The sequence below is a fragment of the Pholcus phalangioides genome, unplaced genomic scaffold, assembly GCF_987345545.1.
Source record: "Pholcus phalangioides strain wild (caught in Gottingen) unplaced genomic scaffold, Ppha-v1.0 ptg000011l_1, whole genome shotgun sequence".
Lineage (NCBI taxonomy): Eukaryota > Metazoa > Arthropoda > Arachnida > Araneae > Pholcidae > Pholcus > Pholcus phalangioides.
In genome coordinates, this window is record NW_028301604.1 from 16,803,136 (window position 1) to 16,817,569 (window position 14,434).

At 36.0% G+C, this 14,434-nt stretch overlaps 1 protein-coding gene across 2 annotated transcripts in view; it reads right to left on the minus strand.

The window, feature by feature from the left end:
- The window catches only part of mahj (LisH and WD40 domain-containing protein mahjong), a 196,168-nt gene that overhangs the window by 147,901 nt on the left and 33,833 nt on the right, over positions 1-14,434 (minus strand). For both annotated transcript variants that reach the window (XM_089239163.1, XM_089239162.1), the window contains exons 5-7: positions 13,292-13,402; positions 12,209-12,346; positions 3,514-3,690 (exon numbers count right to left, since the gene is read on the minus strand). In XM_089239163.1, the coding sequence (XP_089095289.1) occupies positions 3,514-3,690; positions 12,209-12,346; positions 13,292-13,402 (426 nt within the window). The remainder of the gene's footprint in view (positions 1-3,513; positions 3,691-12,208; positions 12,347-13,291; positions 13,403-14,434) is intronic.

Consider the following 14,434-nt stretch of genomic DNA (forward strand, 5'->3'; position numbering starts at 1 on the left):
TACAGTGGCTGGAGCAGTACTAGCTTTTAACTATTGCTCTCTTCCCTGTCCCAGCTTTCTTCATCACATTATGAATTAACTGTTCTACCGTGTCCACATTCAAATATTTTTTTTTTGTCTTTGCATTTTCTTTCAAAAATACTGTAAAATAAATATTTAATTGTAAACTCTAATTTGTATAGTATTATTGTAATTGACTGGGGACAAATTATGTTATGTATAAAAACGGCTTTGGTAATATCAGGGGTTCTTTCCATATCTCCATAGTTTAGTAAGTTCAACCATAGAAACTACGGACAAACCATAGCAGTTGTGACTCTGGATATGCCATTCATGTTTCAAGGAAATATAGTTATTAAAATAAAAAATTAACTTTTTATACAGTCCCCATGTGCCCCAAAACCCAATTGAAAGTTGTTCTCTGTCTCTCCTGATGCTAACAAAAAAAATTCCATGTTTCTAAGTGCAAAATACTCACTCAAATATTTCAATTCGAAAAACGGAGGAAAAAGTTGGGAAAAAACAGCTCTAAATGCAGAGAAAACCATTTTACCTGCATTTAATGCGGATTTTTCCAAAATTTGCTCCATTTTTCGAATTCGAATGTTTCAGTGAATATTGCACTTACATGGAATGTTTTTGTTGGCATCTGGAGAGACAGGGCAACAACTCTATAACTGGTTTTGGGGCACAAAGGGACTGCATAAAAAGTTAATTTTTTTCATTTTAATAATTATACAACCACTTTAAACATGAATGACATATCTGAGTACTACACGTTATTTGGAAACTTTTTCTAACTGGAAGTATGCCTCTAGGATCAATGGTAGGATCGCTAGTAAAATGCCATACCCTATTCTTTAATGTCATTCTTTTCCTCGATGCACAGCAAAATTATGAAGACATGCAAGATTTTAAAAATGACACTCCTTTGAAACAACTTTCAAAAGTATGCTGATTGTACTTGACGATTGAAAAAAAAAAGATCTCATAATAGATAAATTTTTACAATATAAGATTTTATTGATACATTTTTAAAAAACACTGGTTGAGAGAAATTTCAGTGAATTGAAATTCTGGTTTCATAGGAATGGTAAGCTTACAAGATAGTACTCATTCCTATCCTTCCAGGAAGCATTGCACTTACTTTCATTCAGTATTTTTTTTTCTCTTCAGTATTCTGAATGCAGGGGTGGGAAGTGACAAAGTCCATTTCGGAGCAGCTTTGAAGCAGCAAAATTCAGGATTCGGAGCAGTTTTGGAGCAGCAAATTCAGGATTTGGTGCAGTTTTGGAGCAGCAAATTCGAGATTTGGAGCAATTTTGGAGCAGCAAAATATGGGATTCGGAGCAGATATTTATAAATTGGAGCAGTGAAATTAACAAGAATATTTTCGTTGACCCTCAACCCTTTTCAAAATAAAACTGCAGCATGTCTTTTGTTATCAAACATCTTTTCGTCAGCTTAATTTTTGTTTTTGGTGTTTTAGGCTTTTGACACGTTGTTTGAAAGAGTGGCTGTCATAAAATTTTTTGCACCTGTCTATTTAAGATGATTTTTGCTTACTGACGACACTATTTGCTGCCTTGAACAGCAGCACTTCAAATGAGCTAAAAAAGTTTTATAAGTTTTTAATTTTTTTATACTTGGAAAGAAATTGTTGCAAAATGGGAGAGAATTTTGGAAGAATCAACTCAATGTTTGGCGATTCAGCACTCATTATCTGGCGAGATTGGCGATCTGACACTCGCTATTTGGCGAGATTGGCGATTTAACGCTCTTTTATTCGGCAAAGTTTCTAAACTAACATTCGTAATTCGGCGGACATGCGCTTTTTACTCCCGGAATGAAAATTTTTTTTCACCAAACATCGGGATTTAACATAATGACAATCGACTACAGTAATTTCTGCTGCTTCCAGTGACGACTTTTTTTTTTAAACGGAAACACTCGAATTTGCACTTTAAAGCTGAAAGGCATTGCAAACTATCTTCAGTTCCACGATCACGGACAATATCAGGATTTCGCGATGGAAAGCCAGATCAGGGGCCGATAGTTTAATTATAGTGGAATAAAACACGCTCTTCACGTAAAAAACGTTTCGTGGCTAGCAGGAACAAAAATTTTTGGCGCCCTTTCCGAAATTCCGGGCATACTGAAGCTAATTCGCTATTTGGCGCAGAAAAATGCAAAAATACGCTATTGGAGCAGGATGGCGCAAGATATTAGTTTTGGCGCAGTGCAGCGCAAAGTTCCCACCCCTGTGAATGTGTTCTTGATGTGTCAATCACATTGGGATGCAATGATTTTTTTTTTGAGGTGGGTTGACTACTACATCAGTCATGTTAAGCACAGAGTAGAACAGGGTCACAGACAGAAAATAATCCCAGGGAGACAGCAAAAATGTGTGCTTAAACTTATATTTGCTCCTTCTCAAGTTTTAAAAAACAGTTTATATTTTAGTTATATTAGTTTTGGGGAAAAAGAAATCCATTATTTTTACACAAACTTCAAGACTTTATTTAACATATTTCAGATTACCAATTTTGGTCAAATATGCACCGTTTTGTTCTATAATTTGTTGCCATTTTAAAGGTAGCTTCATAATGCCTCTCTCATAGAAATCTTGGTCCCTACTGGCGAAAAACTCTAGTAATCGATTTTCACAATCTTTTCTTGATGCCAATTTCTTATCACTAAGGAAGTTTTGAAATGCAAGAAAAACATGGTAATCGCTTGGTGCCAGGTCCGGACTATATGGTGGATGCATCAAAACTTTCCAACCAAGCTCCCAGAGTTTCTGGCGAGTCCCTAAAAACGTGTGTGGCCTGGCATTGTCCTGATGGAACACAACACATTGCCTGTTGGCCAAATCTGGCTATTTCTGGTCAATCGCTAGCTTCAAAAAGTTGAGTTGTTGACAGTTGTTACAACTTACTCAACCGTTTGAAACTAGCGATTGACCAGAAACGGCCAGAATTGGCCAACAGGAGATTTGTTGTGCTCCATCAGGACAACGCCAGGCCACACACGTCTATAGTGAGCTTAGTTGGAAAGTTTTGATGCATCCACCATATAGTCCGGACCTGGCACCAAGCGATTACCATGTTTTTCTTGCATTGCAAAACTTCCTTAGTGATAAGAAATTGGCATCAAGAAAAGATAGTGAAAATCGGTTACTAGAGTTTTTCGCCAATAGGGACCAAGACTTCTATGAGAGAGGCATTATGAAGCCACCTTTAAAATAGCAACAAATTATAGAACAAAACGGTGCATATTTGGCCAAAATTGGTAATCCGAAATATGTTAAATAAAGTCTTGAAGCTCACGTAAAAATAATGGATTTCTTTTCCCCCCCAACCTAATATTAAAGCCTGAAAATCTGAGTAAACACACATAAATTTACTACTTTATTTCAAACCACAAGTAAAAAAAAAATCGAAATTTATTAAAATTGCTATACAAATGCACTACTTGAAACGAACAAAAAAAACATCAGTAGTTCTTACTCACTGATGATGATGATGATGATGGTGATGAATGAACACGTGTGGATACAGCTAAAGATGATTCTGAACTAACTTTGCTGAGGTGAGCAAAAGGCCTTTCAAGTGAATTATATTCTTTTTTCTTACAGGTTTTGAAATAATCGGCACTTAAATCCTGCAGCCTCTCCACCATGATAGACGCCTGTATAATATTCAATATAATATCATAGATTAAAAGATATATAGATTACCAGATGCTGAAATCATTAGAACGATAAAATCAAAAATTAGAACTGCAAAAAAACTACTATTCAGAAAAGTTCTGTAAATGCCCAAATAACACACAACGTTGGACATTTGAACCTAAACTTTAACCCATAAATGCAAAATCTAGGTCATTTTTGTCTGAGGAGATACCTTTTGAATTAGGAAAAATATGACAACGCATCTAAGGTTTAAAGCAGTGCATATTCTAAGCTCTAAAATTCTACTAAAGTCTTTCAAAAATGCATGCAAGTTCTTATCAAAACAGTCAGAAATTATAAGTTGAAGCATTCAACTTTTTTTTTCAGCTACCTCATTAAGCAGTTTACCTTCCTATTTGTTGGTTTGTGACAAATAAATACTTATAAATGCATTGATCATTTTATCGCACTAGTCATTTTCTGCACTCGAGGGCTAATTAGAATGGGACCAACAATTTATTGCTGAATCGAAACTGCAGCCTTTTTTTGTTTATTCACTAAGGAGTTAATGCACTAACCCCTTGACGTAGGACTCATAAGCACATTTTTTGATGAAAATAACGATGGTAAACTGATGCAGTAACAAATGTTTGGTGGCCTATGTATCTGGAATGTCTACCGCATTCATAAAAAATTATAGGTGCCAGATAAATTTTTCAAGAGAATGTTTTTTTTTTGTGATGCACAGCAAAACCAATACAGTTGCCACAAGACTGGAGCAAGGATGATAACATACATTTCTCTGCCTATCTGGCATGGTGCTTATATTTTTTAAAACAATCCTGGAAGCTTGCAGTGATTTTAAGGATGAGATAAAGGTACTTTGGTTTTTATTTAAAAAACACAATTTCGAAGAAATTGATCATAGTTTTTGACTAAAAGACTTCCTCAATGGAATGTACCATACATTAAAAAATAAATATTGTAATTCTTGAAACATCAGGTAGCTACATTTTAACTCCCCACAATGGCAAAATTTAAAAAAAGGAGGATTTTAGCTTAAAGGGAAAAAAATACAAAGAATTCCAGAAAAAAATTCACAATATGGGAAGAAACAGCACAATTGAACATTTTGCAACCAGTTATGCGGAAAAGAGAAACAGTTGCCCCATTTTCATATATCTACATTACACCAAACAAGACGTATAGTTGTCATATTTGCTTCTGGGTTAATTTTAAATATAGTTATTAATCAGCAATTGTTATCACAGGGTTCCCAGCAAAATCTGCTTGCAATCATTTCAGACTCCCTGACCAAAAGCGTGTACACTGTCACGCGCATATATAATTCTAAACCATACAATATCACTCTATATATAAATCAGTTTCCCAACCTTTATTGTCCCATTGCCCCCTTCTTCAGAAATTTTTTTCTCCCATCGCCCCCAATGCAATTTAACCCACAGGATCCCATGTTGTACCCGTAGTTTCTACTGCCTCCCTGGAGCATCCCATTGCCCCCAGGGGGCATTAATGCCCACGTTGGGAATCACTGATTTAAATTATCGTCCCCCCCGTATTCGTGGGGGTTACGTTCTGGGGGGTGGGGAAAATACGGGAAATCAGCGTATAACTGAAACCATAGTTTTTTTTCTTTTCTCGTTTATAACATCATGATAAGAGCAGGGTGATGCAAAGGTAAAAGGGAATGTAAAAGAGGTTGCAGCGATTGATTGTTGGTGATGTTTTCTGAAAGAACATTGTGATTTGTTTGCCGTTTCTTCTTATCATCAAGTATGTTGGAGTATGTTGACAGGACTTCCTCTGCCAATTTTTCTACATGTGAAGAACGTACCATGGAGAGAACTATATCATGAAAATAATCTATTGCTGATTTGAAATTGTGAATCTCTCCTGCTAGGTTACTCATGGTGAACTTGTCTTCAACTTCTTTATTTTGATCTTCGCCTGGTACCGCTTGTTTCATGAGCAATCAGCTACATTAATTCGCCGCTGTGGTGGTCGAGTGGTCATAGTGACGGACTTGCATCGCGATGATCTGGGTTCGAACCCCACCTGCACCACAGTGGTGGTCGGCTGAAGTTGGTTTTCAGTGGTTCCCAATTTCAAGGCGCGAATGCGAGCCGATCTCCCCATTCAAAAGTCTCACCACAGAGAGCAACAGGCCTACAACGTTACAAATATTCAATCATTACACTTCACTCACAATTTGAAGTATAGATGGCAGCACTGAAATATCATACACAATACTAGCTACACACTCAGACTGTTAGGTGCACTCACTTTGTTCCAGACTCTGCCACGAAGCTGGGCTGGAAGAGATCTCGCCAATGGGATAAGTCCGGTGGCAGAGACCCTGGCGTTCATTCATTCAGCTGCATTAATTCCTCCTCTGTCAATGCCTCTGAATTGCTATTAATTAGCTGTCAACTTCTCTTCTATATCCATATCATTGAACCCTTCTCCACCCACCTGTTTCGCTAAAGTGACAATGTCTTCTCTAATCTCTTCAGTTGGCTCTGTAAAAATGGTTGTATCCTGGAACACACATTGTGGCCAAAGGTCAATAAAACCCGAGTTGACTGTTTCTCTCTTAAGAGCTGCCATGGTCCATCCAAAATATTGCGCGGGAGCTTCGACTTATCCTTTCCCTTTAATGTTCACGGATTCGTAGATTTGAAAATGACGGTGGGCCTTACCATGTACTTTATGCATTTGCACAAACAATATAGTAAGTCTACCTTATCTTGCCTTAAAACCAGGGGTTTGCTTTTCTTCTTGGGTGATAAATGTTCTATGCAGCATTTTCTTCCAAAATAATGCAGTTTTGTTAGCGTTAAACACTTGCTGAGGTGAGAGAGAGAATATCCCTTCTCTTCAATAACTTTCGGCAGAGTCTTTGGAAATTTGCTAGCTGCCTCCTGGTCGGCAGCGGCTTGATCGCCAGTGATTTTTACATTGCGTAATGCAAATCGTTTCTTAAACCTATGAAATCAACTTTTACTTGCATAAAATTCTGATGAAATAGACGTTTCACGAGCCCTTCCTTTTATAGAAGAGTAAATTAATCTTTTCGCTTTTTCCCATTATAATATTACAATCAATTGGACTACCTTCTTTGTAGCAGTCTTGTACCCACAAAAAAAAACCTGCATTTTCGGTATGAGAAACACATGGATTCTGTAATAACATGGATGCACAGTTTTCGCTGCCACAGGTGCAGCTACAGCCACGGCTGATCGAAATTCAGATTCCTTTCTCTTGATATATCTCAGCATAGATTCATTGATTCCATAATGGCAAGTCACAGCAGCAATTGACTTACTTTCGCCAAACATAGCCAATATATCCAATTTGTCTTTTTAGAGCATTATCAGTAGCACTAGACAAATGCACCATCCTAAACATGCACAACTCAAATTTTGTAAAAACGTGAATGATGATTGCTGAGTGTTGCTGAAAAAAAATTCCAACGAAAAAAAAACCCCGCAAATACGGGGAGGGGGCGAAAGTATATCATTTCTCAGTAATATACCATTGAAAAACATATTACAGACAGAATGTTAATATTTTGCCGCCACCACCCCTTACAAAATCCAATTGTGTATATGATCTCAAAAAAATTTTTAATTTTATAGGCATGGTTCCTGCTGGCTTCTTGTTATACTCAGAAAGAAATAGTTGCAAAATGGGAGAAAATTTCGGGAGGCTCAACAAGATGCTTGGCGATTTAGCACTCATTATTCAGCAAGATTTTGAAAAGTTAGCATACGTAATTTCGCAGACTAGCCTTTTACTAGTAGAATGAAAAAATGTTTCACGAAACATCTGGACTTGACAAAATGACGATTGACCATAGTAACTTCTGCTGCTTGCAGTGGCGACTTTTTTCTTTTTATTTGAACACGGAAACCGCTAATATTTGCAATTTAAAGTCGTAGAGCAAACCATTTTCAGCTGTATGATCACAGATATTATCACGGTTTTGCGATAAAAAGCCTGCTATTTCAAATAAGGGGTCGCAGTTATCCCAATCCGATTTTTGGGGATGAAATCGAGTGCAGGAACTTGCCGGGAAAATCCAAAAATTCATGCATTCAAAAAAACCTGTCTTTCTCTCTAATTTATTAAATTTTTCTGTACTTCTGGCAACTCTTTCAAGGAGAGATCAAATGGATTATCAGCTAAACATGTTTGTCGTGTGGTCGCGCATTATCCTGTTGAAATATGGCTGTGGGCAAGCCCTGAAGGTAAGGAAGGACAACTGGCTCCAACACCTCGGAGATGTAGCGCTGGCTTTTTAAAGTACCGGCAATGCGTACTAGAGGAGTGTGAGAGTGATATCCAATACCGCCCCATACCATAATACCCGGTGCAGGACCAGTGTGGCGGTGCATAACGCAGCTGTTCAGCATCCTCTCTCCACGGTGTCTCCAGACTCGAATCCGACCATCGTGGTGTTGCAGACAGAAGTGTGAATCGTCAGTAAAGACAATTTCATTCCATTGTGCCGTCTACATCCTTCTTTCATCGCACCATTGGCGGTGGAGACGTCTGTGGTTCTGCGTCGAGGGTAGACGAAGCAATGGACGTCTTGCGGACAGACCACTCTGCTGTAAACGGCGTCGAATGGTACGCGCAGACACTGGATGATGCTGTACAGACTGAATGTGCTGTGCTATGGTTCGTGATGTGGCTGAGCGACCCGTCACTGCCATACGCACAATACGCCTGTCATCACGTGAAGTGGTTCACTGAGGTGGATGCGATCGAACACGTCGGTCCGTCGTACCCTCCTGCATCCAACGATCACATATCCGCATTACAGTTGTTTGGTTTCGTCCAACACGACTACAGATTTCCCTGAAAGATAATCCACAATCTCGGTAGGCCACTATCCTTCCTCTGTCGAACTCGGATACTTGATCAAAAGATGATCGCTGTTTTCTATGAGGCATAATTGATTGTTTTTTTGAAAAAACCACAAGAAAAACACAATTGCCGTACTTCAAATTGTCGAAATCTCCAAGCCTTAAATAGCGCTTTGAAGTGGCGCCACAGGCGCGCGTGATGTGCGTCTGCGCTGAAATTCTAATCATTTGCATATCTCACCTCCGCTAATGCATGTTGTAAATTTCATATTATTTGCATGCTTCCTTCAGGGTGTTGCATTTACGGTGGCCAGCAGTGTATTTTAAATCTGCCATACAAATTTTCCCTTTTCTCAAAAATATAGATGTAGAGCAGTTTAGAAATGATAACTTTGTTTTTAATCCAGCATTATAAGAATTCATGAAGTAATCAATTCACATACAGATAATCCATACTTTTCTGTTGTCAAAAAAGTGTTCTAAAACCAAGTTTTGGTCAAAAGTAAAACATAACATTTGATTAACACATTTTGGATAAAAATATTTATAACAGTCTCACATAAATTACAAAAATTCTAAGTGATATTCATCCTCCCCCAATTATTCAAAATAAAAAAAACCAAAGCTGAAAAAGATTTTCTTTACAAAATTAATAATATATATATATATATATATATATATATATATATATATATATATATATATATATATATATTTGCAGCTACTCTGTATTCACCTCTCAGTGAAAGTGAACATACACGCACATACACAAAAAAATATTTTAAATTAATTTTTTTTTAAATTTTATGGCCATGATTCCTGCTGACTACTTTTTAATTATAGTCAAAAAGAAATCGTTGCAAAATGGAGAAAAATTTTGGGAGAATCAACATGATGTCTGTCAATTTAGCAGATATGCATGTAATTTGGCGACATTGGCGATTTAAAATTTGTTATTTGGCAAAGTTGACAAGTTAGCATTTGCAATTTGGTGGACTAGCTCTTTTACTCACGGAATGAAAAATGTTTTCATGACACAACAGGATTTGATGCTATGACCTTAGTAATTTCTGTTGCTTCCAGTGGCAGCTTTTTTCCCTTTTCAAAAACAGAAACCGCCTCACACTTGCGCTCTAAAGTTGGTAGACTAGAGTAACTATCTTCAGTTGCACGCGACCACAGATATTATCAAGGTTTCATGATGAAAAGTCTGATGAGGGGCCACTAATTTAAATAAGGGCGTATAATTATCCCTATCCAATTTTCGGGGACAAAAACGTCGATGTAGCAGGAACATTAAAAAAATTGTGTCTTTCTCTCTAATTAACAAAAATTTCTCTGGACTTCTGGCAATTCTTTAAAGGAAAGACAGGATGTCATAATTTCATAATAAAATACCACCTTTTTTTTTAAAATACCCCTTTAAAATTTTGGAGAGTGAAATTACTCTTAAAAATATTTTCAAATAATTTTGAGCGTGACTATGGAAGATGGCAGGAGGGGAAGTGGTGCTGAAGTACAGAGGAATAAAACATACTCTCTCAGAAAGAATCATTTCGGGGTACACAAAAAGAAAACTTTTTGAGTCTTTTTCAGAAATTCCAAGAATTTGATGATGCTGAACGTGTCATTGGTGACACTGATACATACAAAGCAGGTATAAAAGTATATTAGAGTTTCCAAGTACACATATACAAAAAAATATTCAACCTATGTATTCACAAACAAGCACTATTTGGCACAGAAAAATACGAAATACACTATTGGAGCAGGATGTTAATTTTGGCGCCTATGTCGCAGAGTTCCCACCACTGGTAGATGCACCATTTTCTGGCAGGAATGATATTTAGAACTTAGCTAACACCCTTTTCTTGAATTTCAATTTCACTGTGAATTTCTTTGCCAGCACAACAATCTTCTTTCACCGTTTTTCTCAGCATATCAAGTCCAAAAGCTGAATGTTAGCATTGTTCTGCAACGAGCCCTCGGCTGACTGGAAATATTCTGCTTTGGGGATAGGAAGTGAGTGAGGCCATTGGAGTCCGACCAATCAGGTGCTGTAATATCAGCTGCAATGGTCATCAGCAAAGCTGTTCCCTACAGAGCACCCGCTACAGGGTTTGGTCTTGAAATCTCTACAGAGAAAAATCCCCCAGACCCACGATACCTCTTTTCTTTTTCCTCCTCTTTTCAAAGAACTTCTTTCAGCATCACATACAATTCTTCATCAACCTCAGCAGGAAGTATTCTATGGTGGGGGACAGCAATGAGTTTTTTTAAAAACAGCTTGGTGGATTTTAAGGACCCTTAAAAAGAGGAAATGAAAATTAATAACTTTTTAAGGAGTTTTTAAGCATCATATGAACCTTGTATATGGGGCTGCCATTTCAACATGTTGACATAAGAGTTCAGCTAAGCTCTGAGAATCGGGGGGGGGGTGAAAGAGTTCTGTATAAGAACAAAGAAATCCAGTTCTACGAAATAGAAATGTTTGTTTTCATCAAAACTTTCACAGAATCTTGCATAACCAATAAAAAAGAATGAAAACAAAAAAACCAATGAAAACAACAAAACAACACAGATAGGGAAGAGCTGAACATGAAATTTTTGTACAGTAGAGAGATTTATTGTTTGTTTTATTTTTTTTTTACATAAATACAGGATGAAACAAAAAAAAATCAGCCAAGGGGTCTAGAGACCCATACTGGATGACACATTGCAAATTTAAAATGAATAATAAGGAACACAGTTACTTATCTACTTTGTTACAGTTATAGTTATTTTGTAGCATGGTTAATCTGCTTCCCGGTTAATCCGCACCTGGATTTATTTTTTTGGGATTATCCATTCAATTTTGATAAGTATACAATTATAACAAAAATGTTTTCTTAAGTATGTTGGACTGAGCTGCTAAAAGTAAAGAACTAATTTTAAGGCAAGGATTAAACTACAAGTTTGATAAAATGTCTTTTACAAAACTTTAAAAAAAAACAACCAATAAGGTTATTGGCTACAGACTCGAATGTAACCGGTGTGTTTATTGGTTGCATTTTTCCAGTTTTATAAGAGAAGTTTTACTAAACTTTTATACAGTAATCCCAGTCGAACATAGTGTTCATAATTCGAAAGCCCTACAAATATTTTGAAATCTGGCATTGCCAGTCTAAATCCGAAAAAATGGCAGCTCTACATGCTGAACGAAGAATAAAAGAACTTGCAAAAAGTTGTAGATCAAACTGATCAACTAGATCAAACTGAGAAGTCAGCAGTAGCTGAACATGGTATCAATAATGAACAAAAAAATCTTTTTTTTTTCTGAAACCCAGGTGCTGACAAATGAAGACATTTAAATTTTTACAATCAGGGAGAGGGCAAGACTGTAGAGCTCAACCGGACTTCAATTTCTGCTCCAAAGAACATCAGATTCTCTATGAAGTGATCCAAAAAGTTACCCTTTTTGAATTTTTCCCATTGCTCTATTTAGCTTTGTGTCATTAGTTGATTTATTGCATATATACATTGCCATATAATTGCACAAAAATGCCCCATATTTCCAGTATATTATCAATGCCCCAGTCTATTGATCACTTTACTTAATAACATCATCCTCGAGTATGAACAGCTACGAATATAATTAACGCACCAAACAAACAGTCTTTTCTTTATAATTACGTGCAACATCTTCTTGATCCAGGAGCACTGCTAATATAGCAGTACTATATGATCTTAATGGATTTGTTGCTCTCTCTGACCACATTATGAATTGGTCAACAAAACCTTCCTGGAATATAAAATAGACTTAATATAAATATTCATTAGCATAAAAATATCCATAATTGCCATTCAATGATATTTGCTGTTTTATTTCGATTTTTGTACTTCTATTGAGCAACAAACGAAATAATCAAACCCCATTATAATAAACTTCAAGAAAACAAGCATTTGGCTCACTTTATTCAGAGGTTTACTACATCCAATCTAATAAAATATGGATCACACAACAAAAAATATCAGCATAGCCCTCCCCCCATCTACCAAAAAAAGTCATCAATATACAGGGTTAGCATAAATGAATGACCAGATTTTAAAAATTAATATTTTCAAAAATGGCTCTTAATTCTTTTGTTTCTCAACTGTTAATGGTACTGATGTATTCTTTAAGTTCATTAAATTTTTTTGGCAATGGTGGTTTATAAACGAACTTGAAGAACACATCAGTGCTACCCTTGTAACTGAAAAAAAAAATTTGGAATGGTGTTCTTTATTTTCATGTATCACTGATTGAATTGTTTTGAAAATATAATTATTTAAAATCTGGTCATTCATTTACGCTAACCCTGCAGTGCTATGAAAAATTAGAAAAATTATTAGCATTACAAGTTAACTGCAACTAGGCCATAATTATGTACATTTGATTTTCTTAATTCTCACCATAATATATAACACATTCTTCCACTCTAACAACATCATATTCTTTAAAGGGGCCTTTAGAGACCTGCAAATTCCTACTTTCCCAAGGAAAGTTATATTATCTTATCCAGCGTAGATAGTCACAAATAACTTTTTCTTTTGGTTATGTTTTTACTGAAATTAAATGGCTGACTAATCGCCGTATTCACTGTCTGTCATGGCTTTGAGTGAGTGAGTGGAGATATATATAATATCATATCAATCTTCATAACATATGACTAGAAATTTTAAAAATGGTATAAGGACAAATTCTTACTTTTGAAGCAAAATAGTCCATGTCTAACCCAGGCGTCAGATCTAAGAAAATTCGACATGAAACAATATTCATTTCTATACCTGCACTCTCACTGAGATACTCTGTGGACAGCTGGGAGAAAAGTTAAAACAATAAAGAGTAGTTTTTAATGTCTTAAATTATACTATACATATATACACACAATATATAAATTATAGGATTTTTTCCCATAGTGAATATTTAGTTTTTCACACAAAATTAAAATTGTTTTTTTTAAAAAAAACAACTTTAATTATCATTATTTTATTTGTAATCAATCATAGTTAGACATGCTAACATTGGCATGAAGACTCTCAGTAGTGATGAATGTCATGCTTCACTCGCACCACTCCTTACACAACATAATTTTAACACAAAAAAAAAAATCACTCAAAAATTTATTGTTTTTAAATATAATTTTTTGAATTAAAAGTTCATTCAAATACAGTGATACCACAGCTAATGAATGCCTCTGCTTACGAATGCTTTGGCAAACAAAGATTTTTCACATGTTTTTTTCTACCTCAGATAACGAATATGGATCCAGCTAATGAACATTTTTATTGATATGGATGCTCATGCTAACATAAAACAGCTGAGTTGTAAGCTGAATTTGGGCGCCAATCATCACCAGAATCTCTGCACTCGAGCCGATCAACTCAAGTCCACCTCAAAATCTTTTTCCAGATGTACCTTCACTTCTATTTTTGAAAGTTTTTGAACCATTTCATGTGAAATGATTCAGTTAATAGAAAATACACTGAAAAGAGAAAGAAACCTAGGTTTTTAGAACACACATTCTTTCAGTGCAAGACGCAGCATCAAACTGAACAGTCTCAACATTCTAGAAGTTTATCAGACACAGAAGTTTGCTGACCAAATCACAAATGGTTACAAACTTGACTGGATTATGTTAGGACCAACTTTAAAAGACTAAAGCTGGTGTTGGTTGTGTATATAGTGTAAAATGAAAAAGATCAGTATTTCATCTTCCTGTAAATTCTTATTCACACAATTTTGAAGCTGTTCTATTTTAGCCTTCTGTCAGTTTTTGCCGTTTTTACAGAGCTCCTTGGTGTTTTAAAACAACTTATCTTTAAATTTTGGGCAGTTCCTAGAATGAAT